Source organism: Megascapheus bottae, chromosome 19 (genome assembly GCF_031878675.1).
Source record: "Megascapheus bottae isolate mThoBot1 chromosome 19, mThoBot2.hap1, whole genome shotgun sequence".
Classification (NCBI taxonomy): Eukaryota; Metazoa; Chordata; class Mammalia; order Rodentia; family Geomyidae; genus Megascapheus; species Megascapheus bottae.
Window position 1 is genome coordinate 9,117,861 of NC_143527.1, and position 25,744 is coordinate 9,143,604.

Consider the following 25,744-nt stretch of genomic DNA (forward strand, 5'->3'; position numbering starts at 1 on the left):
CTTCAAAAACTTCATTTTTATATTTCTTATAGTTCAGATTAATAGAAACAGTGGATCAAGTAAAATATCAAAATGGGAGGTGGAGAAGGATAGTGAAAAGGTTTGCCAGCGAAACCCAAGAAGGGTTGAGAAGATGTGAGCAAAGAATGCTCATCACGGTCAGCAAGTAAAAAAGAGCTTGGAAGAGACTTATCCTGGCCATGACAGAAGCAGAGATGGGCTCTTTGGTTAATCAGGTAGCACACAAGAGAGCACAATTATAGCTCAGAAGATGAGACCACAAAAGCGGAGACTAAAATCAGCTTGGAAAAAAAAAAATGGCACAGAGAAAGCAAAGGAAGAATGTCAGCAAGAATAATGCCAGAAAGACAGAGCCTGTGATCTTTATTTTACAAGTAGTATGAAAATACTTGCTTTTACTTTTTAAAAATGTTATCTTAATTATTTTTCTATATCTAAGGCTTTTGTTTCTCCTCTAATAAAACTGCTATAGTAATTTTAATGTGATAGGATTTCTTTTCAAAAACCTTGGCAAACTGTAGTATTATTCTTTTTTTAATAGTTATTTTCCATTTATTTTATTAATTTTATGTTGAGCCCAGGGCCTTATGCATGACAGGCAAGCATGCTACCACTAGGCCACCTTCCCAGCCTCTCCTATAGGGTTATTCTTTTTTGTTTTTATTGTAATTAGTAAAAGGGTTACATGATATTTGCCAGATAGAAGGTGCATTAATTCACATACATTGATACCCTTTCACATGTCTTGGTACCCATTTCCCCCCCCCCATACCCCCTAGGGTTATTCTTAAACCAGTACATTTCCTTCATTACAAACATGTTGCATACACACAGACAGAGGCAAACATATATACACATATACTTTATATATGTATACAAACATGTGTGTGTATATGCATGTTAATTCCTCGTTAAATTCTCAAACTTGCCTTAAGTTCTTTAAAAAATCAAAATCACTTAACACAGCAGGTGAGAGACCTTTTGTGGATGAGAATAGCTTACTTTGAAAGTGTACTCCCAATATTTGTCAGCCCTTTTTCTCTGCACTCCTTTCAACATTATCTTCTCAATGTGTACAGCTGAAAGACAAAACATGCATGCTGACTTGGACTGTAGAGATTAGACACACACTTTAGTTATATAAGATAATCCTGTAATTTGACAAATGTTTAGGAGTTAAGCTATGTCACTGCTGGCCTTACATCATAAAATAAAGCAAACTGAATTTATTATAGCAATATGCTGCTCACCCATAAAGCCGCTTTTTTTCTAGAAATATGCATTGTACATACTAAATGCTCAAGTATTGCCAAGCACTTTACTAACACCAAACATAAACCATAGAACAAATAGTAAAACATATGTGTACTGAAGATAGTCTTCTAGACGATGACAGCTATTATTTACATTTTCACAAAAACACTACTTTAGACTAAATGTAATTCATTCCATTATTTATACATAGTAGATATAGGCTACAATAACTAGTTTTATATGTTTAGTTTTAAAAAGTTGAAGTACTACAGTAAGTTACAAATGTAACAGGTAATACGTAACTTTTCTCAAATGTGACCCTTAATATAAAAAAGTAAATTACAACAACAAACCGAACACCGTAATCAATTATGAAGGTCTATTGTAAATTTTTTTTCACAATTTAGTATAGATAAAATGGTTAATTGGTTTAGAACCAATTACTCTGAATTCAACTACATAATCAGTTTATTCATAAGCTAAACAAATGTGACAATTGCCAACTACTCATTTTACAATCAAGTATCATCAGAGGAATTTTTTTTCTGTGTCAATCCTAAGGCTTGAACTCAGAACCTGGTTGCTGTCCCTGAGCTTTTATGCTCAAGGCTAGTATTCTATTACTTGAGTCACACAACTCCACTTCCAGTTTTTTGGTGGTTATCTGGATATAAACAGACTTTCCTGCCGAGACTACCTTTGAAACTCAGCTCTCAGCTAGGATTACAGGCAGGAGCCACTAGTGCCAAGGGTAGAAATAATCAATTTTTAAAAAGGTAATGTGAAAACAACTATACGCCAAGGACCTAAGAAAAGCAGACTGTTAATCGGGTTTGAAGAGAAGGATAAGGACCGTTCAACAGCCAGGGAAGTGGCCAGGGAGGCTGACAGCAATGAAAACCTTATGGGGCAGCAGAGAAGTTAGGAAAGTAACCAACAGAATGGCAGGTCACGTTAGATTTAGAGAGCAGGCAATGAGAAAGAAAAGGGAAGGATTCATTTGGCTTGAGAAGAAGTCAAAATAGATAAAAATGAATAACAAGCTGGGTACCGGAGGCTCACATCTATAATCCTAACTGCTCAGGAGGCTGAGATATGAGGATAGTGGCTCAAAGCCAGCCCAGGCACAAAAGTCTGTGAGACTCTTATCTCCTCCAACTAACCAACAGAAAACTGGAAGTGGTACTATGGCTCAAAGTTATAAGAGCACTAGTCTTGACATGAAGAGCTCAGGCCCAGAGTTTAAGCCTCACAACTGACAAAAAAATTACATCTATCTATTATCTATCTATCTATCTATCTATCAATCTATCTATCATCTATCTATCAATCTATCACAATAATTAAATAGTAAAAATTAACAGTGGCAAAAAGCATAAAGAAAATGGTTGTTAGGTAACATGGAAAGTGACAATGAGAAAACATAAGGCATAAAACAGAAATATGCAGGAAAACAGGAACTCAGAATTAACAAAGGGTGAAATAATAGTCTTTGTGCCAAAAAAGTATCTGGTGGCCTGTTTTGTGGCCATTTTCTCTCTCATCAACCAGAAATGGAAGCACAAGAAAATCTCAAAAGTCAAATGGAAAGCATGCCACCTCAAAGGTCAAAGTGAGGCGCAAGGGGTATTATCTCAGTTAAGTTTAGCAGAAAAAGCCACAATGATGTTACCAGACATGGAAACAGGGCTATTAACTTCAGCCTAGAATTCCGGTGAGAATTGGCAAGGAACAAGCACCTTTACACCTAAATTAAAGCTAAACTACATGTCTTATAATTTGCAAAAAGTTATGAATGTAACAAAAATTACCTAGGATATTAGCTTAAAGTTAGCTTTAGCATTTTTACGTAGTCCTTATGCTTTTCTAAAATATTTTCATTAAAACAAAAGAAGCTTCACTCTAAAACCAAACTGCTTTAAACTACAAGCAACATGAAGTAGTCTAGGATTGAAGTAGCATAGCTGTCATGATGAAAGTGGAAGATATGATAATTAAATAAACCTTTTCTCTCAATAAACATTCAGATTTATTTTATACCTCTAAGGAGAAATATATGATACAGAAATGATTATTACAGGGACTAAATGGAGACATCCTGATGTAATTCTAAGTTGTTCTAATAGAGTATGTTTGTTCTGCTACAGCCTGTATTTTGTGTTTCTGCTTTTCTCTCAATATAGGTTAATGGACTCCCCAAATGCAAAGAGAAGGGACGGTCCAAGCTCATTTCTTTTTAGATGTCAATGTCCTTTCATTCCTCAACCCCAATCCTATTAAGAAGTGCATTATTGCAGGAAAAATAGATTAGCCAGCCATTTATTCACTTACAGTGAACTTGGGAAAAACTTTTTTCAGTAGATATTGAGCACTTTGGAAATACGATAAACTCTTTGTCCTCTGGAAGCACATGACCAGGTTTAAGATAAAGGAGCAAAAAGAAAACTGTCTCTGAGATGAGACAGATGCGTGTGTTCAAGGAGACAGGGCCCAGAGTATAGACAGCACCTAGAACACTGGCTCTGCAGCAGAATCTGGGATCAGTAGTTTTATCTATGAAGTATAAGGAACATTCACAATAAATGTAACATACCTTCTTGCTGAGCTCTGTGAGGCGCCACAGTCAGTCCATTCTGAGGTACTGGGACTTGTTCTATGAAACCAGTGTCACTTCTTTGCATGAAATCACCATGAACGAAGGCATTCTAGAGGATTAAAGTGGGCCTGCATTAATCCACACCACAGGACAATAAACCCCACAAAAATAAACCACAGTATTTATAATAATGATCATAATAGCATTATTTAGGGACCAAATAATTGTCACAGGAAAAGCAAACTAATGGGTATTTATTTACATTCAACAATATTATTCTTTTTTAAAAAACTATAAAGCTGTCTTAGAATATTGGGGAAAAAAAGTATATTGCTATTCAAAGTTGCTAGTCATGTCAGTTCTAAAGAATAGTGCAAGAAGATTAAAAGGACATACAGTAAATAGTACAATTCATTCTAATCCCCATAAATACAGATATTTGTAATTTTATCTTATTACATAATTATCATTCATTCCTTTGTTTTGAAGATATTCTAACAGGATTATTTTGAGAGGAAAATCTTTGCACCAGTGAGTTTACTATTAAAGGCAAAACATTTAACAACAATTAGGAACTAATTTTAACTAGATTTAACTAATCTTTAACAAACTATACAATTTTATGCCTTAAGGATCAGACCATGCAGTTTTCAAGAATTAAAGAATGAAAGTGTGTAATATTATATGTTGTTATTATCACATTGGTTAAGCTGAAAAAGAAAACAATCCTATAATAGTTTCCTATCATAACTCACATCTTATCTTCCCCCTTCCTGCTCAAAACCTTAAGCTATCACTCATATCAAAAATCACTTCAACTTTTAAGAACCAACTGCAATTCTACAAACCTGTACATAACACATACTAATTTTTAAATTGCGTAAGTGATATGAACAAAGGGACTTAAATTTCATAAAGATGTCTGTCCATGTCCGATATTTTGTACTCCTGTCTGGTCTTGCACACCTGTCAGATGAATAGTATGGAATGCCTGCTCTCAATTCATGAAAATAAGGTACTACACTAGATATTCTTGAGAGCTAAGCTTCAGCCTTATAATCTTGTAGAAAACCAAGAACTAAAGATCGTCTACAAGAATCATTTAATGAGCATCCAGCCCTGTTCAGTCAATGTCCCACTGAACCTGGTGGCCATTTCCCAACTTTCACTATTAATGATTTTAAAATGTGGCTATCAGCTGGGCCTGGTGGCTAATATCTACAATCACAGCACTCTGGAGGCAGAGGCAGGGGTACTAGAAGTTGAAAGCTAGCTGGGCTATACAGAGAGACCCTGTCTAGCCCTTATTTTAAAAAAAAATTGATGTAAGTTCATTTAACAATAACCAAGTCACATACACTTGAACCCAGATCACACAATCTTTTCTCACAAGGTAGAAAATGAATCATATTTTCCTAAGAGATTCTCTACTTTTCAAAAATATAACACCATTGTAAGTACTTCAAACAGAGAATGAAACATAGAGGTACGGAAGTAGCTCAGTGGAAGAGCACCAGCATTTTCCTAGCTCCTCCATTTTTTCTTTTAGAGAGAAGGAAGAAAAAGAAGGAAAGAGACGGGAGAGAAAGGAAGAGGAATCCTCCTAAAAAGTTGTGTTCACTGGAGTCTCAATTCTTTTTTTTTTTTTTTGGCCAGTCCTGGGGACTGAATTCAGGGCTTAAGCATTGTCCTTGGGCTTTTCCTCAAGGCTACTGCTCTACCACTTGAGCCACAGCACCACTTCTGGCTTTTCTATGTATGTGGTTCCAAGGAATCGAACCTGGGTCTTCATGCATGCTAGGCAAGCACTCTACCACTAGGCCAAATTCCCAGCCAACAATCCAATTCTTTTTTTTTTTTTCTTTCATTCCTGGGCAAGAGCTCATGGCCTGAACACTGTCCTTGGACTTACTCAAGGCTGGAGCTCTACCACTTGAGCCTCAGCACCACTTCCAGCTTTTTTTTCTATGTATGTGGTACTGAGGAATCGAACCCCGGTCTTCGTGCATGCTAGGCAAGCACTGTACCACTAGGCCAAACTCCCGCCCCCAAACAATCCAATTCTTATAGTAGAATATCTTTGTGGGGGGCACAAACTCAGGGTCTTGTGTTCTTACCCAGCTTTTTCACACATGGCTGTTGCTCTACCGCTTGATCCACATCTCTAGTCTGGCATTTGGCTGGTTAATTATAGAAACTGTCTCTCAGGCATTTTGCCCAGGCTGACTTCAAATAAAGATCCTCCCTGTCTCAGCTATCTGAGTACCTATAATTACACATTGTGTGCTATTAGTATGTGGCTCTAAGGAAGATTTTTTTCAACGTCTGACATGTGGCATGAACTTAAAATTACACTTTAAAAAATAAATGAAGCAAAATATACAAAAATAGCAGTTTCATTAGAGAAATGCAAATCAAAATCACAACAATAACTACTTCATACCCTAGTGGGTGTGAAGAAAAAAAAGAAAAGAAGAGCCAGTGAAAACAGGAACTGAACAGTACTGAATTGTATTCTCAAAAAGATTAACAGGGCAAATTTTGTTATGTATATCTTAATAGTAAAATAATCATTCTGTCTCTAAAAATATTCTAATACTAAACACAAGAAAAGTTTGCTTCATAATCATAATCAGTTTGGATATAAAACTAAGAACTTTAAGAACACAATTCTCTAGAAATATGGTACATCTCTGTAATCACAGTTATTCTGGAGGCAGGAGGATCACAAGTTTAAGGCCAGCCTAAGAATTTTCCAAGATGGTGTTTCTACATAAAGTCAACACAAGGCCCAGGGGTGTCACTTTAGGGGTACAACATGTAGGAAACTTCGGGTTTAGTTAACAGTACAGTAAGGGTATGTGTGAGGGGGTAAGGAAAAACACAATGTAACAGTCAGGGGAAAAAAAAAAAAACAACTAATAAGCTAGGGAGAAAAATGAAGTTTGAGTTTCTAAGGAACTAAGTCAGTAGATCTCTAGTTTTTTTTCTCTTGCCCTAAGTCTCAGTAGTTACTAATGCTGCAAAATCAGGCTAAAAGCAGAAGCTATGGGCCAGGAGTTTGGCCTAGTGGTAGAGTGCTTGCCTAGCATGCACAAAGACCCGAGTTCGATTCCTCGGTACCACATCTATAGAAAAAAGCCGGAAATGGTGCTGAGACTCAAGTGGTAGAGCTCTACCCTTGAGAAAGTCCAAGGACAGTGTTCAGGCCCTGAGCTGAAGCCCAGGACTGGCCAAAAAAAAAAAAAAAAAAGTAGAAGCTATTTACACAGGTCATACAAGAGGCTCAGAGATCAGAATTAAGGCATTTACTAGCCACAATTGTTAGTAATACTGTTTCCCCCTTTACATGTCGCATAGCTTGACATCCAATGGAGGGAAGGGTATCATAAAACCTGAGAACTACTGGTTTAAGGAATTGTACAGAGGGGAATCACACCCACTTTCTCTGTTAAGTTTGATTTCCCATTCCTTAGAATGGGAATTATTTGAAGAATTATTACCTTTCTGCAAGAAGATGAGTCAAAGAGGCAAAAGTTGGACTAATCTCTACTCAGTGAAATATACAAGTTAACCCAATGTAGTAATGCCCTGAGAATCATCCCCATCGTGCCTGATAAAAGGCAACTTCTGGACTGAAAATAAACATGCACGGTAACATATTAAAATTGTACTGAAACAACAAAACCGACACAGCAGTATGAAGGAGGCCAATGAATCAATAGCCCAGAAACAGCACAAAATGATTTCTGCTGTGATGGTAGGCTCCTTGCGATGTATTACAAAGATGGGTGATAAGGTGAGTCAGCAAAGTTTAACAGAATTAGCCACCTTTTGGGGGCAAATGTACTACTGTAGGTATTGAGTGGGATTGGGAGGATAATTTAGTGAGTCTGTGTGTACTCCACCATCATAGTCAACAGATCAGACAAGGCCACTGCAGCAAGCCACTGTACTAGAAACCATGAAAGATTTTCTCAATACGTGAGAACTAATAATGGTTAGCTAAGCAGAACTAGATAGATGAAATAAAATAGGACAGGGAAAATCATACTCTCTTTTTGGAATTTTATGAATAATTAAAACTATTTTTTCCACTAAAGAAACTGAACACACAGGTTCACTTCCATTAAGGAAGATGTATCAGAAGCTTTCCCAACAGAAATAGAAAAGAGTGAAAGAGAAGCAATGGCAGCCTTAGTGTTTTCCTTGCAAAGTTCTCCCCGCTTTCTGCTACTTCAACTTAAATAATGGCATCTTGTAGTTGACATATGACTTGGTGAAAAATAAAGACTGTACTAGACCACAAAAGGACCAAGGAAGAGGATCCAGAGAGGGCAGCAGCATTGCTTTAGAGCCCGGAGCAATGCTGGGGCCTGCTATGCAGCATTAGCATCTAGGTACTCTTTTCTTACTGTCCCCTCCAGAAAAGAACAACTTTTTTTTTTCCCAGTAGAAAGGAGGAAGCTGCACCCGGAAACTGCTACCTATATACCCGGGCCAGTTATCTTCAACAGGAAGCGAGCTGGCTGATGGTGACAGAACACAGGCACTGACAGGCCCACTAGCTCCCATAGCAGACCTAGCCTTCAGAACAGGATGTCTCTGAACTACATACAAATTTAGGTTTTACAGAGTTCAAGAAAGACCCTTGACAGTAAGTAATGTATAGATCAGTCAGCACTTACAGGATTGAGAACATTTTGGCCTGCAGACATATACGATCCGAAACGTCATTTGTTACGTAACAGAAAAAGGAACAGACACAGATACATGCTTCCCCTCAGCTTCCCAAAACCTATCTGCCTGCACTGACAATTGTGTATGTCCACAAATGATGTTATAAATATCCAAATGGACCTTGGTAGAGAAAAAAATTTCCACATGACAGTATCAGTATGGTAGGATTTGTCACTAACGGCACCTGTTAGAATAGGAACTTTATAAGCTAACCAAATAATTTCTCCAAACCAACAAACTATTCAAAATGTCACTGGTGGCCTCTCTATATGTAAGGTAGGACTTTAAAAAAAATGAAGTTATTCCAAAAACTACAGCCTCCCATGGCATGAGATCACACCATCCTCTCTAGGACCAGTAAAACAAGAATCTACTGCTCTATGGAAACTATGGCAGCTGAGACAGTCTTAAGAAGAAGCATAAATATCAGTTACTTTATAGACTGCTCATTTCAAAAAAATGAGATGGGGCTGGGAGCGTAGCATAGCAGTAGAGCGCTCGCCTAGCATTTACAAAACCCTGGATTCGATTCTTCAGTTCCACATACACAGAAAAAGCCAGAAGAGGCACCATGGCTCAAGTGGCAGAGCGCTACCCTTGAACAGTGCTACCCTTGAACAGTGCCCAGGTCCTGAGTTCAAGCACCAGGACTGGCAAAAGACAAAAAAAAAAAAAAAAAATGAAGGGCCAGGAGCTTGGCCTAGTGGTAGAGTGCTTGCCTAGCATGCATGAAAGCCTGGCTTCAATTCCTCCATACCACATACATAGAAAAAAAAAAACAAACTGGAAGTGGTGCTGTGGCTCAAGTGGTAGAGCTCTAGCCTTGAGAAAAGTCCAAGGACAGTACAAGCCTGGCAAAGGGGGGGGGGGGAGGGAAGGAGGGAGGGTGGGAGGTTGCAGACCAAAATCTGGAGAGTAAACACTAGAAGAGGCTCTATGTAGTAAACTACTCAAACAAGAAGAAAATACTTTGTAATGTATGCTTCTCTACCTTATCAAAACATCACTGTCAGATACAGTAGCAACTTACTCACTTTACATACAGAATGCTAATGCCCTGACCTGACAAGTATTTCATATGTGCAACTATTCAGTATTCACCAATTGACTATTCATGTCAATCCTTACAATTCTGTTTATTATTCTTTTAAAAACCATGGCTACATTATGTAGCCATGATCATTTTTATGAAGTACCTAGATAAGTATAATTCAAAATAAGACCAAAAATCACTGTCTGATGCATTTAGTCTTACTGCAAGTTGTCACATTGCTATTTCTGAGCTATATTTGAAAAGCAAAAGAAATTATGACTGAGCACTTGGAATATACGCAACACTGACAAAAAAAAATGAGATAATGATGCCCGGCCTTTGGGGAATTAATTTAAAAACCTAGTAGGAAAGGTCAATTTTATATTTTGAAATAACACTAACAATTACAGAAGTACCAAAACCCCAACCAAATATATGTGCTAGAAGAACTCAGAGTTGGCAAAGACTCCTAAGATTGCTACAGAAACAGTTGTAACAAACACCACCCAGAGGAGGTGTTCCTTGGAAGCCCAGGCTAGGGTGGAAGGCAAGGTCCGGAAGTTGGAAGTCAAAGACCCACTTAGGGTCTACGAGTTACTGAAATAAAATGCAATTATAATTAAATATTTATTTAGGAAGATGTACCTAGCAGCAGTATCCAAAAGACAGAAAATAGGATGAAAGCAAGGAAATCAGTTAGGAGAATATTTGAAGTGTTTAGGCACAAAGTCTTGAAATTCTGGTGGCAAGGAGAACTGGGTGAGTCTGGAGTTCCCTTGATACAGATTAAGTCTCACGTAAAATCCGACCTTCGGGTGATATGTGCACCATAGGCAAACATACACAATATTTTTGCTTATGACCATACAAGACTCTTTGTAAATCAACTCCTATTATCTTGACTATGTACAGTGCTGTTGTTTTTATATACAGAATCACACGGAATTTTACAACAGGTATATGAACTAGATGAGGAGGTCCTACCCTACATTGATTATAAAGTGTGTAATGTGACCTTTTCAATACTTAAATCTGACTGCAGAATGAGCATTAAACACTTCTAAGGAGCCAAGATATGTGGAAGGGAATTAAAGGTCACACATTCCTTGGAGCAGAGGAACAGAAGGAAAAGGGCTGCCCTGGGCCCACCACCTATATAACATAAACACTCAATGAGGCACTTCCCTTTTCCCAGGACTGTTTATAGATCGGGGTAGAAGGGTTGTCTATTGAATAAACAAGTTTATTGTGACAGAAAAATTTCATTGTGTATAAGAAGCACTTTATATACTGTCATCCATAATGAAAAATAGTGCTGGTAACATTAAACCCATTATGTTTTAGAGCAGTAAAAATCGTGTGTGTGTGCGCACATGTGCACATATATTTTTGGTAGTTAATTGAAGGAAAGAGTCTCACAAACTTTCCTTTGCAGCTGGCTCTCAACTTTGACCCTCAGATCTCAGCCTCCTGCATAGCTAGGATTACAGGTGTGAATCACCAGCACTTGGTGACCTGTTCTCGTTTTTTGTTTTTTAAAAAGCCTAATAAAAAGCAGGGTGCAGTGGCTTACTCCTGTAATCCTAGCTATGCAGGAGGCTGAGATCTGAGGAACGCAGTTCAAAGCCAGACTGGGCACTAAAAATCCATGTGACTCTTTATCTCCAGTTAACTACCAGAAAACACTTGTGGCTCAAGGGGTACGGTAGTAGCTCAGGGACAACACCCAGGCCCAGAGTTCAAGTCCTACAACCAACAACAACAACAAAAAAGCCTAATATATCTCAAGGAAAATAGTAGCTTTATTTTTTAAGACAAGGTCTTGGTAGCTCACTTTCAGGTAGGCTCTCACATTTTAGTCCAGGTTGGTCTCAAGCTTGTTTTTCTGTTTCAGACTACTGAGTGCTGAGATTACAAAAATGCATCACAAAACCTAATTCAAAATAGCTTTAGTTTCCTATGTCAATGTGAACACTAGATAAAGATTATAGCTTCAGAGACTGATAATCCCAATTCAAATATGTACTTTCTCTATTCCCATCCTAAATACAATTGTGGTCCCATTATGTTTTCTATTCTTGGTGGCACAGTACTGTGGTTTTAAAGAAAGGGGCTTAAAAACTTGCCACTTTACTATTTGAGCTCCTCTCCCAGTGCTTTTTTGTTTACTTTTCAGGTAAGGTCTCACATTTTTGCCGGAGGATATCCTCAGCCACAATCAGATTTTCTGCATAGTTTGGATTCAGCGGTAAACCACCACATCTGGCTTATTGGTTGAGATGGGGTCTTGCTAACTTTTTGCTTGGGTGGGCCTCATCCTACAATCTTCCCAACTGGTTCAGGAAGACTCCCTCCCCCCCAACTAGGATCACTGGTGCGAGTCTGCATGCCTCGTCTAAAGAATATGCATTTTCTTGACTTGTAAACTCGGAATTTCTTCTTGGGTTTCAACAACTTTTGTTTTAAAAATAAGTATTACAAAAATAATTGTGCCAAATAAACATGTCTCAAATACTATTCTTTCATTTACCAGCCCTCCTTGAATGCTAATTAGGAGCATGACAAAAAAAGCCCAAAATACAAAATACTTTGCTATGTGAAACTTAAATAAAAATTTAAAATCCAAATAAACATCCTGAAAATAAAATACTATTTGAGAAAGCAAAGTGCAGAAGGGCTATTCTCCACCAAGAATGCACATTCCAAAAAGAGCATGTTATTTTTGCCTGTCTTGTTAATTCCATCACCATAACCCCAAAAGGAAGTCACTCTCCCCAACTTTTAGATAGCCTGGTTAATAAAACCGAGCCAGTGAAAGGGATGAACTTTAAGACTCCAAGAAGTGCTCTACTAAACCTGGTGCACATGCGCTCCTCCTCCCCGCTCCACAAGGCCTTTACAATACACTGCCCCACAAACAAAATTAAAACTGGTCACAAAAACCCATGTATGCACATATAGAGATAGGTGGACACTGACATATATGGATGAACTTGAATTAAAGCCCTGTAGTCGCCCCTCCCCATCAGGGTACTCACCTGAAAAAAACAAAAACAAAAAACCACTGTATAGAAAACATTTCCCTCAGGGAGGACATCCAATAGCTTAGCTTAACTATCATGTATTCAATTGTTTATTGAAGACCAAATGCCAGGCTCTATTCTACTGTATCCTAGCACTCTAAATGTAAGTGTCATTTCAACTTTTTGTGTGTGTGCTGGCTACTGAGGCTTGAACTCAGAACTGACAGGGCCGTGAGCTCTCAACTGGCCTTTTTCAGTCAAGGCTGATCCTCTCCCACTTGAGCCACATCTCTACTTCTGCTGGTTAACTGGAGATAAAGGGCCTCACAAACTTTACTGCCCTGGCTAGTTTTAATCCCAGGATGCTCACATCTCTAGAATTTACAGAACTAAGAAAGTCATAAGCAGGGGCCATAGTTTCAGAGACACTATTGAATTCAAGGTATCTAATTTCTAGCACTGCCTCCAAAATTAAATGAAAACAAGCACTGAAACGATCCTTCTCACCCAGACATGGTAGCATATACCTATAATCCTGTGGCTGAGGCAGAAATATGGCAAGTTCAAGGCCAGCCTAGCCAATACAGTAAGAATCTGTCTCAAAACAGAAAACATTATTATTCTTTTTAAGTCTTTTTAAAAACAAAACAACAACAACAACAAAAAACGTCCTTTTAGTCCCTAAACTACTAATATAGTTTCTATCGTGTGAAAGAAGTCCAAGCTCAAGGACAATACGAAGAAGGTATCAATTTCACACACACACAAATTATTTTACTTTATTCACTTTATCAATTTTAGTCATTTTAAGTTCAAATGATACAGTTCACATATGGTTTATGAGTTCAAATGACATTGAGACACAGGCTCATGTCTAATAGCATTGCTTAATCTTCAAGTGTAGTGAGGCATTATCTTAATCACGTAAACTTAAAAACCTTAGTTCCTTTTCAATAAAGAATCATTCATGGATGTTACTTTAAAAGGTACACATGCCGGGTGATGGGTCACACCTGTAATCCGAGCTACTCAGGAGGCTGAGATCTGAGGATCCTGGTTCAAAGCTGGGCACTAAAGTCCATAACAGTCTCATCACCAGGAAAAAAAACAAAACAAAAAAACAAAAGTGGCACTGTGGCTCAAGGGGTAGGGTGGTAGCCTTGAGCTGAAGAGCTCGGGAACAGCGCCCAGGCCAAGTTCAAGCCACACAACCGATTAAAAAAAAAAAAAAGTATTCAGGCAGATTTACAGTGTCTTATTCTTAACATCTATTTCATGTTTTGTCTCCTGAATAGGAAGAGATCCATATTTAAAACCACGCATCTTCAGCTATGTTATGTCTCTAACAGAATGACTTCATTCACACACTTCCTACAACACTGTTAAATGAGTACTTTTGCCCACTGCCCATTGGCCTATTGCTGAATTTAATGGAAGCTACTGGCAAATCTGGTGCTAAGAGGTGGTGAGAAAATTCGACTTGCGTGCACAAGCCTCCTAAAAAGAACGCTAATATTCAAGACGTCATTTAACGTAACACATCTTGCGATCTTGTAACTACCATTGCGATTTCAACCATGGCGTCCCACGAGGTATATGCTAGACCTGGTCAGCTCCAAGAGCTATCAAATGACCGCACCGACGCCCATGCGCGCCCTGAAACACCACTTGCTACCACAAGGCATTTATTTTATTTTATTTTATTTTTCCAGTCCTGGGCTTGAGCTCAGGGCCTGAGCACTGTCCTTGGGTTTTCTCAAGGCTAGAGCTCTACCACTTGAGCCTCAGCACCACTTCTGGCTTTTTTCTATGCATGGGGTACCGAGGACTCGAACCCGGGTCTTCGTGCGTGCTAGGCAGGCACTTGAACCACTAGGCCAAACTCCCGGCCCACGAGGCATTTTTAAAGAGAGCTTCTGGTTCGAGGCTTGTGAGAACCAGCGCCGCCTTCTGGGGTCAGTATACTTTCCGTTGAATTAAAAGGGCTCAGTCTCGCTGTGCCCACTCAGCACAGGCGAACATACAAGGGAGCACCAGGGTGTCCCCTCTTAGTAAGGGAAGCCTGACTCCTCGTCGCCGCACGCTGCCCACAGGTGGCCGCGGGGTTAGCTGCACGCGAACTTCCTCTCCCGGGACGGGGTCCGCGGGCCGCGGCCCACGTGGTCGTGACGTCAGCGCCTTCCCGCCCCCCCCCGGCGAGGGGGCGGGGCCGCACCAGTCACGTGGGCAGCGCGCAGCCGCCATCTTGTGGGGCGGAGGGGAGGCGCCCCCGGGGCAGGACCCCCCCCATCCGCACCGCCGCCTGAGGGCCGGGGTGCGGGGCGCTCCGTGGCCCCCAGGCCCCTCGGGCTGGCCCCGCGCCCTCGGTCCGGGGAGGAGGAGGAAGGGGCGCACTGCCCCCCGCCCCGGGTTAACCGCTGCAGGCCCCGCGGCCCGGAGCCCCAGCGGGGTGGGACTGCAGAGTCAGCCGGCGCACCTGCAGCCCGGTGACAGACAGACGGCCGGGAGGGGAGGTCGCTGAGACCCCGGGCAGCCCGCGGGCTCCGCGAGCCCCGCCTCGGGAAGGGGTGGCGAGCTCTGGCGGCCAGCCTGCTCGGCTGCGGGAGCGGCGTCAGCTCACCGGGGGTGCGGGAAGCCCCCGGCCCAGGGCCCCTCGGTGGACGGCCGCCGCGCGCAGGGCGCTCCCTCTGCAGGACTGGGGCAGCGCAGGGCACCCAACCTGCTTGACCACTCCTCCCAGCCCTCTCTGACCGGCCGGGAAGGCCGGCCACACACTGCAGTCAAGGTAAATCAATTCGTCTGATAGCATGAATCGCTCCCCTTGGTCTAGCTGCGCTACCAGACTCGTATTAAAAGCAAAATTTAAAGGTAAAAGGGACCCCTAGCAGCTAAAAATCTCAAATCAGTGCTGTACCCTGGTTGGAATGGTATGAATGGAATGACAGAAGTTGTTCCATGGTGGCATCCTTTCCTCAGACCTAAATTCAAGGTTATCTTTACTACAGATAGGCTGATACAAGAAAACGCGTGAAAATATTTACGCACTGTTCCAGAACTCGTGCTTTCTTCTAGAAATGTAATGGCATATCTTTTCAGACATACTTCACTGAGTAGACTGAGGGGCGGAGTGGCTTTTTCCATTTTACACATGCTTACATACTAGTAGTAACAGGCATTGGAAGAGGGTAACATTTCACGATCAACTAGGTATTGCTGGGTACTAGCATAACTCCATCTGTGCTGGATAACATATCTATTCTCAAAGGTGAGTTTGTCACTTCGCAAAAGCCTCAGTGTAAAACTGCGGGGCTCACCCTACATTATTTCTAAGTCCCTTTCAGCCTCTTAATACCTTATTAGATCCATAGGTAGTGAGTAAAACACGATGTGCAACTTTATGACAGCATAGATCTAAGTTGAATTTTCATGCAAAGAGGAGGGAATCCCCTTTCCCACTATGGCATTCTGGAGATCATTTAAGTTGAGAGGCATGACATCCAAATCAATACCTTCCAAGAGACTGATCCACACCAGTAAGTCCTTAATAAACATAGTTTTTACTCTATCCTAAACCTACTCCCCTCTTCGCCATCAAACGGTTATTCTCAAGGACTTTACTGGGCCTACATAATGAAATTGCTTTCAGGACTCTTAAAAATCTTCACTGTTTGCGACACATGCCTCATCTGGATTCTCATCTAAGGCATTTTGGAGATTAAATGATAACTGCTGGATGACAGCAATTCCCACAGTAAGGCCAACAGAGGACTAGGGACTAGGCCCCTTGGACAGCTGGCTGAGCCAGAGGTGGAGCACAGGAGCAGGCCACCCAGGGCTGTCTTTTTGACCAAGACACCTTGCATTTGTACTTAAGTAAATACGCAGGTCTCCACACATCGACATTTGTCTGGGAAATATTCCTCCTAATAGAAACCAAAAGACCCATACGAACCATTTTTAAGTTTGGCCCACTTTGGCATTTCTGTCAAAGATAAGGACAGCAGGCCTGGTTCAAGCCTTCTCAACACTTCATCCACGATCAGGCAGAGCTTTAAGACCTGAGAGCCAGAAAGGGAACTAACTGCCTGGGGCCAGACTGCCGGCTGGCTGACAAGACAGGCTCCGCTAACATTTCCCTTTTGCCTGTACCTCAGTGCCAAGACCCGTCCCGAGACCCTCCAAGCGAGAAGAGCTCGGGGCTGGGAGCTCCGGGTCCTCCGTGCAACTCCAGCTCGGGGAATATTCTGCTATGGCGGTGTCTACGCATGCATGGGGTGGGGGTTGTCAAGGGGCCCAACGGAACGAAGGTGAGGGCTCTGGGGCTGAGAGCCAACGCAAGGGCATTTCAGGGCACCTGCGCCAGGCCGGGGACGAGGTCAGGGGGCTTCCGAGGGCGAGGCGGGGGGGGGGGGAGGGGGTGACGCCGCGGTGCAGGTCTTACCTGGGGCCTGGAGCCCGCAAAGTTGCACGGCTCCATCTCCGCGTCCTCGGCGACCCCGCGGAGCGCGTGGCGGAGCCTCTCCAGGTGCTCCCTTAACGTCACCCGCTGGTGGAAGGAGAACGCCGGGTGCAGGGAGGCCATGGTGAACAGCAGTAGCAGTTCCTCCTGGGCCCTCGAGCCGAGCCCGCCGCCCGCCCCGGGCTCGGTGCCGCCGCCTTCCGGGCCCGAGCCGTTTTTCTCGGCGTCCACCTCCGCCTCGCCCACCTCGCCGCCCGGCCCGTCCTCCGCGCCGCCCCGCGAGCCCTCGCCCCGGGCCGCGCGCAGACTCTTGAGCACCGAGTCCACCTGGGGCAGGAGGCGGTGCAGGCGGCCGGCGGCCTCCCGGTTCTCCGAGCCCAGCAACGCCAGGTAGACGATGAGGCGCGAGCGCACGGCGGGCTCTCGGAAGTCGGCGAGCGGCCCCGGGTCCGAGAGGCCATTGGCCTTGGCCTCCGAGTCGCGCAGGTAGTGGTAGTCCTTGCGCGCCAGGTCCTCCAGGCACGAGCCGAGGAAGCGCAGCTCCAGCGGGTTGCACAGGTCCAGCAGCCCGCACATGAACTCCAGGCGCTGCGCCGAGCCCAGCACCAGCCCGAACCACTCGTACACCCGTTCCTGCTCGCGCAGCGCCGCCGCGGCTCCGCCGCCGCCCGGCATGCCCGCCGCCCCCGCCGCCGGCCCGCCAGCAACAGGCGGCCCGAGCCCCAGGGGCGGCGGCGGCGGCGGCGGCGGCGGCGGGGGACCCCGCGGCGGGCCTGGGGGCGGCGGCGGGGGGCGGCAGTCGCGACGGCGGCGTGGCGGTGCCTTCGCGCCCGGCCGCGCGTCCGCGTCGGGGTCCTCCGCGTCGGGCGGCGGCTCGGCGGGGTGCGTCGGCTTCAGCGGGAGCTTCATCCTCAGCATCCTCGGCTAGGGCGGCGCGGACATGCGAGCGGGGGCGGGCGGGCGGGAGGAGCCGCGCGGCGGGGCGGGGGCCGGGGCGGCGGTGGCGGCGGAGGCCGAGGCCGAGGCGGCGGCGCAGCCGTCAGGAGCGGGGCCGCTCCATGCCGCCCGGGGAGGGCCGGGGGTGGGTCTCGGCCGGCGAAGGGGGCGGCGACCGGCCCGCGGGGTCGCTGGCGTCGTCGTCCCGGACCGGAGGCGGGGCGTGCCCGCAGAGGCTCCTCCCCGCTGGGCGCCGCGCCGGTTCTGGGAGCCCTGGTACGGATGGGAGCGAGCGAGCGAGCGAGCGTGTCCTCCTTCCGCCTCCCAGTCCCTGTCGTCCGCACTGGGCAGGGGCGGCGGCGCCGGAGCGTTTCCCTCGCGAGCCCGTGCGGACCGAGCGGCGGTGCTGGGCGGAGACGCTGGCGGGCTCCGCGCACCGCGCCCTAGCCAATCAGAGCGCCGGGATGACGGTGACGCGCAGCTCCCCGCCCCGGGGACCGCCTTCCTGCGAGAAGCCCCGCCCAACCGCTGCCCGGGCGCCGTCCTCCGGCGGCTTCCGCGCGGTCCTGGAGCCGGGCCCCTGGCAGTGGCGGGTGGACGTGGGGTGGGACTCAGGGGCGGCGGCGAGGTGAGCCAGCCCGGAGGCAGGGAGAGGCGTGCGGGGCCCACGTGAGAAAGGGAAGCGAGCGCCTCCGGTTGTCTTTTTCCTCCGCGAGGAGCCCTGCCCCGCCTCGCCTGCCGACCTCGGCGTGCGCGGCCACCTCCGCTAGCCGCACCGGTCAGCCGTCCGGACGCGTCCGGAGAGGGGTCGTGCGAGCCCCGGACGACCCGGTCCGAAGCCTCGCCCCTTAGTGGACTTGGTGGAAACCAGCAGTGGGAAATTTCCCGCCGCGTGAAACTTTGCCCAGGGTCCCTCCCGCGGACGCGGTGACGCCAACCGGGAGCGGGGTCGGTAGCCCGGCCGCGGCGGTGGCTGGGCGGCGCAGACGCCGGACGGGGCCCCCGATCGCGGGCCTGGCGCGGCGGCCGCAGGGCCTGGGGGGAACCTGGGGCGGAGGGGGACCTGCGGCTGCGGTGGGGGGGCGGAGGGGGACCTGCGGCGGCTGGGGTGGGGGGGCGGAGGGGGACCTGCGGCTGCGGTGGGGGGGGAGGGGGACCTGCGGCGGCTGGGGTGGGGGGGCGGAGGGGGACCTGCGGCTGCGGTGGGGGGGCGGAGGGGGACCTGCGGCTGCGGTGGGGGGGGAGGGGGACCTGCGGCGGCTGGGGTGGGGGGGCGGAGGGGGACCTGCGGCTGCGGTGGGGGGGGGAGGGGGACCTGCGGCTGCGGTGGGGGGGAGGGGGACCTGCGGCTGCGGTGGAGGGGAGGGGGACCTGCGGCTGCGGTGGGGGGGAGGGGGACCTGCGGCTGCGGTGGGGGGGAGGGGGACCTGCGGCTGCGGTGGGGGGGAGGGGATGTGCAGGAGGTGAAGCCTCTGACCCTGCAAGCTCTGGGGTAATCTTCCCCCGTTTCGTGAAGGACACCTCTCCCCCCTCCACCCCCCCAAAAGTGTCCATCCTTTAGGAATCATTTATTTGCGGAGAAACGTATGGGTTCCTCACATGAACATTCGGGATTCTTGTGCCCGAGTAAATTTCCTATGACCAAACAATTTAATAAGTTACCACCTTGATCGGATAGAAACTTTCCAGATTCGATTAGGTTTTGAAGGTTTAAAGCACTCCAGAAATGTCTCTCTCGCTGTTGCTTTATAACTGATTTAATCCAAAGTTTTAAACCAGTTTTGAGTTTGGGGCAGGTTAGTAAAAAGGTAGTCTTTTTGTTTTTTTTTTTTTAATGTGAAGAGAAAGATCTTTAATGCTTTAAAATTTAAAAAGTCCTACGACAGCTGTGTAGTAGGAGTCTAATGAAAAAGTCTTCAGCTGACAGGATTGGGATCTCTGTTATGAGAGCACTAAGCTGGACCCTCTTTATCCCACCATATCAGATCCAAAAAGCTTTACAAAGCAGTACACAAATGGAATCCTACATCCACTTTGGTGATAAAGTTGGGAAGTGGAAAATTACTTTCAAGACTGTAGGTTGGCAAAACATAGGAAAACCCACCCTGTCATCTGATCTTTCCTTATATTCCTCTAGTGTAACTTAAAGTCGGGCAGAAACTCCATGAGAACTTGTATGGAAGTTTTGTGTGCTTGAAAGTAGGGCTCTCTAGATGTTTTCTCCTCATGACTGGAATTAAACTACATGAAACCAAGCCTCCTGAGTTTCTTTCTTTCTTTCTTTCTCCTTTTTTTTGAATTGTGATTTTCAGATCTCACCTTCTTGAATAGCTAAGATTTCAGATGTGAGCCAATAGTTCCTGGCTCCTGGCTTTTTTTTTTTTCTTTTTCTTTTTTGCTGTCTACTTAACTACCTTGGCATCTACTGCTACTGTTTTATTTCCTGTTCTCACATTCCTAAAGCCTTGGATGGAATGCTTTAAGCACTAATTATTATGTTAATCTTGCTAGTTAATACACAGGCCTCACAGGCCTTGGGTAGTGAGTGTGTTAACTTCCTGTTTAATTTTTACATGTGACTCAGGCAAAGATTTTTACATTTTCCATGGCACCAATAAGTCAATAGTTGTTTTGTTGTTGTTTATTTTGGGTGGTAGTGGGATTTGAACTCAGTCTCTTGTAAGTTTGATTCTAATTCTGAAAAAGGTTCTTGTGAAGACATTGACTAAGCTTACCAAGTTCTCACTGAACTTGAAAAAACACGGTGCATTGAAATTTTTGAAGTAACAGTAAAATCAACCCGTCTTTAGAGAATGTCCAGAAATAAACTTGATCTAATGTTGTTTGATTTGGAAAATCATTGAGCTACTGGTTTATGATAGGAATTAAATGAATTACTTGAGGCACCCATGGAAGAGGTCCTTCTCTAAGCTCCCTGATTCTGAGACACCTCTCCAGGGCAAATAGACTTTTGGCCCAACTGTTCAAAACAGTGAGCATTGTCAAGAGGTTCCCGAAGAAGTCAGCACTGATTTCTGCCATGGAAATGGGGAATTAAAGATTGAAAATAGAAAAATAACCATTCCTGTTTCCCTTAGTATTCTCTGGAATTTGTTGAATTCATGATCTTTGTTGTTGTTTTGGGCTGGTCTGGGCTTGAACTCAGGGTCTAGGTGCTGTCCCTGAGCCTTTTTGTGCTCAAAGCTGCCACATGAGCCACAGAGTCACTGCTGGGTTTTTGTTAGTAGTTTATTGGAGATAAGAGTTGAGAGTTTCATGGACTTTACTGCTTAGGCTGGCTTCAAATCATGATCTCAGTCCCCTGAGTAGCTAGGGTTACAAATTGAGCCCCTATGCCCAGCTCAAGGCCTTTTCAGAATAAATAAATAAATTTATTAGTAAGCTGTTTATTCTCCTCTGCCATCTCTTATCCTTTTATCTTTATAAAAGTATCTTGAATTTTGTTCCCGTTATCTGGTCTTCTCCCAGACACCTTGTATGAATCAAGTAATATCTTTGCTCATGATCAATAAAAAAAAATTGAAACTTCCATACTGGAGGTTCCTCAAAAGACTAAACATAGAGCTCCCCTATTATCCCACTCCTGAGCATTCATCCAAAAGACCACAGCAAGGCCATACTAAAGCTGCCACCACAACCATGTTCATTGTAGCATTATTTACCATAGCTAAGATATGGAACCAACCGACATGTCCCTCAGTAGATGAATGGATCAAAAAGATGTGGTACTTATACACAATGGAATTCTGTGCTTCCATCAAAAAGAACAATATTGCCTCATTCATAAGGAATTGGAAAGACATGGAAAAATTATATTAAGTCAAATAAGCCAGACACTAAGAAAAGTAGGTTGCATGGTTTTCCTCATTGGTAAAAACTAGAATGTGTTTATGGTACTCAACATGAACTCCAAGATATGGAAACAAGAGTATCTTATTATGTCCTGTATGAAGGGTTTTTTTCCCCCATTGCTCTTAGTTTTCAGTACCTTTATATTATATAAAAGATTATTTGATCTGTGGAAGGGAAACGGAATCACAGAAACAGCAAAGGTTAAAATAATATAACATTGATCCTCACTTGACACTATGTTGGATTGAGGGGAAGGGAGTAAGGAGGGGTAAAGAGGAGAAATAGGAGATGAGATAACAGTTTAAAAACAAATGTAGCCAGACACCAGTGGCTCACACCTATAATCCTTGCTACTCAGGAGGCTGACATCTGAGGATCACAATTCAAAGCCAGCCCAGGCAGGTAAGTCTGTGAGATTCTTATCTCTAATTAACCACCAGAAAACCAGAAGTGGCCCTGTGGCTCAAGGGGTAGGGGCAGAAGCCTTGAGTTGAAGAGCTCAGAGACAGCTCCCAGGTCCAGAGTTCAATTTCTACAACTAAAAATAAATAATACAAATGTACTCATTACCTTACTTATGTAACTGTAACCTCTTGCTCCTCACCTTTTCAATAAAGATTTAAAAAAAAAACAAAAAACATCCATAATACTTTTTTTTTTCCAGTCCTGGGGCTTGAACTTAGAGCCAGAGCACTGTCCTCAGGCTTTCTCAAGGATAGAGCTCTACCACTTGAGCCATAGCACAACTTCTGGCTTTTTCTATGTATGGTATTGATGAATCGAACCCATGTCTTTGTGCATGCTAGGCAAGCACTCTACCACTAGGCCAAACTCTAGGCCTATGGAAGGGCCGGGAGATTCCATAATACTTTTGCCACTTGGTTCATGATGGGACTGGTTCATGATGGAACATATCAAAAGGTCAGGCAAGATGATTTGAAGGGAATTCCCACTGGCCAAATAGGACAAAAGTCAAGTCTCCAAAGAGAAAAGATGCATTATTGAATTTAAAAATAGCCAAATCCATGGAGATTCTAAGAAAGTGGGGGAAGGCAGAGTTGGGGATGGTGCTAGGAAAGTTTTTATAGAAGGATGCAAAAAATATTGTAGAAATAACCCTTTGCCTCCACCAAACATAATAGTTTGTTCAGTCATTTTTCATCATTAGGTGCAAAGTTGTTGGAAAAGAAAAGAATTTCATGTTCCCAAAATATTACCTAAAAAAAGAGATAATGTTGTCTTAATGGATAAACTTAATGGATGCTATCCTAACTATGTTTTTACAATTAGTATCACCATAAAGAAGGCAGTCCAATATCGAATTCTTCACTATGTCATTAATGCCATTGGCAATGGTATCATTTACAATATTTTTGACAAGATAGTTATGTTTAACTATGAAGAAATGAGACAATTCTGGATTGTAAGATGCTGTATGAAAGGACTAGGCTGGATACCAATGCCAAGAAAGTAAATATGAGCAGGAGATTGCTCTAGATTAAAGGAAATTAAGGATACATAACATTAAAGTGTAGTTCATGATCCAACTGACCCTTGGATTTTAAGACACTCCTAAGATGTTTTACCAATAGATAAATTTTTATTTTATAGACTCTTTATTAGACACTATGTCAATGCTAACTTTCTTGGGTGAAGTAAAGACACTGTGCTATAGGAGAAAGTCCTTGTTTTCAAGAGACAGAAATCATTGAAAGTTGCAAAATCATAGAATGGTATCTACATCTTATATATCGCTCAGAAAATAATAGGAATGCAAAGCAAATGTGATAAAATATTAGCAGTAGGTATATTTAGGTGGATGGGAAATCGTACTATTTTAATATATTTTGTTGTTATCAATAGAAGGGTTACATTATATTCAGTACATAGAAGGAGTATTACTTAACAAACATTGCTACCCCTTCTCATGTTTTTGTCCCAATTTCCCTCCCCCATCTCTCCCCTCATCTTATTTTCCCCCTTCCCTATTCTATTTCAAATAAACAAACATATATACAATATATATGATAACAAGGTAAGATACTGTAACAATATGAGATAACCAAAGGACAACAAAAGAGAGAGAAATAACAGTACATTAAGAACAACAATCACACATTATAAGACTCTTGTTTCTATATCCTGGAGGTCCTTTCATTTAGCATCATACTATATGGCCTTATGTATCTAGGTTTTGCCCTATTGTAAACCCCTGCTAGGACAGTCCAAGGTTTCTACTGATTATGACAAATGAGGGAAACCATTGAGCCTATGTTCCTTTGAGTCTGGCTTACTTCACTTAATATGATTTTTTCTAAGTCTTTCCATTTCCTTACAAATGGGGTGATGTCGTTCTTTCTGATGGCAGCATAGAATTCCATTGTGTGTAAATACCACATTTTGTTGATCCAGTCATCAACTGAGGGGCATTTGGGTTGGTTTCATATCTTTGTTATGGTAAATAGTGCTGGTAATAGTGTTATGGTAATAGTGTAAATAGCATTGTTGCGCTAGTAGATTTAGTATGTCCTTGTTTCTGGACAATTGGGTAAATGCCAAGTAGTGGAAAAGAACTCCCGTATGACCCAGCAATTTCATTGTACTATTTTATGCATCCAGAATATGAACAAAATCACAATATATAGTAATGTACCATGTGATGTTTTGGGTCAGTGATGTGTAATATATATAGTAGTGGTCCGTTTGATTACAGTGGAGCTGAAAATTTCTTACCACTTTTTTTTTTTTGTAATAGGAGTTGGACTCTGGGTCTACACAGTCCCTGATCTCTTCAACTCAACTACTTCTTGAGACACAGTACCCCTTCCAGTTTTCTAGTAGTTAATTGGAGATAAGAATCTCATGGTCTTTAGTACCTGGGCTGGCTTTGAACCTCGATCCTCACATCTCAGCCTCCTGAGTAGCTAGGGTGACAGGCGTGAGCCACCAAGCCCGGCTTCTTACCACTTAGTGATATTAGGGCCACCATGCTGTCATAGTGCAACACATTCCTCACTGCTTGTCATGATGCTGGTCTAACAAACCTACTCTCCTGGCAGTTATGTGAACAAATAGCACATACAGTAATTTTGAATGAAAATAACTGTGTCCCTGATTTGTATATTTAGTATATTATACTTTCTCTCAATAAAGTTTCCTCCATACTGTAATTTTTAAAAAGTCCCATAAAACAGGATGCTGTGGTACACCTATGCTATACCTCAGTTATATCAAGCAGACACATCAAGTGACCTGTGCCATCTGAATGTGTTTAAGTACATTCTCTGATGTTATTGTAGCAAAGAACTTGACCAATGGAACATTTTGCAGAATGTATCTTCATAGTTTAGTGATATTCTACTGTAGTACTAAATATATATATATACCTGTGTATATGTGTGCACATATATGTGTATGTATACATATATCTGTATACAAATATACAGATATATGTAGTATTAAATATATGAATACAGTTCAATGCTTTTAAAGGTTCTTAAAATAACTGGTTATGTAAATAAGACAAAAAAATCAATCAAGTCCCTGAAAACTAAAAGATTTACAGATGGGTCTTAAGAGAACTGTTTTTTAAAAATATACTATCTCAGGTGTGACATTGACTAAGATATATTGTATTCATAAACTGTTTTTGTTAAATGGAAAGAAATTATATAAAATTAAAAGTCAAATAAAAAATATGTTATCTCAGATGCAGATATTTCGAAAAATTACCCAGTGAAGCTGGTTAAAATCAACTTGTCATGGCTTGCAGTGTCAGAAGGTGTCCCAGGAGACAGTTGGTCAATATG

General features: G+C 43.6%; 1 protein-coding gene across 8 annotated transcripts in view; it reads right to left on the reverse strand.

Annotated features, from left to right (window-relative positions):
* The window catches only part of Zcchc2 (zinc finger CCHC-type containing 2), a 53,672-nt gene extending 35,614 nt beyond the window's left edge, over positions 1-18,058 (reverse strand). For all 8 annotated transcript variants that reach the window (XR_016538809.1, XR_016538808.1, XM_090352996.1 and 5 more), the window contains exons 1-3: positions 17,109-18,058; positions 3,869-3,980; positions 1,024-1,100 (exon numbers count right to left, since the gene is read on the reverse strand). Coding sequence is in view for 6 of the 8 variants with exons in the window: in XM_090352996.1 (XP_090209122.1) it covers positions 1,024-1,100; positions 3,869-3,980; positions 17,109-18,044 (1,125 nt within the window). In the remaining 2 variants the exon portion in view is untranslated. The remainder of the gene's footprint in view (positions 1-1,023; positions 1,101-3,868; positions 3,981-17,108) is intronic.
* Positions 18,059-25,744: the final 7,686 nt, after the last annotated feature.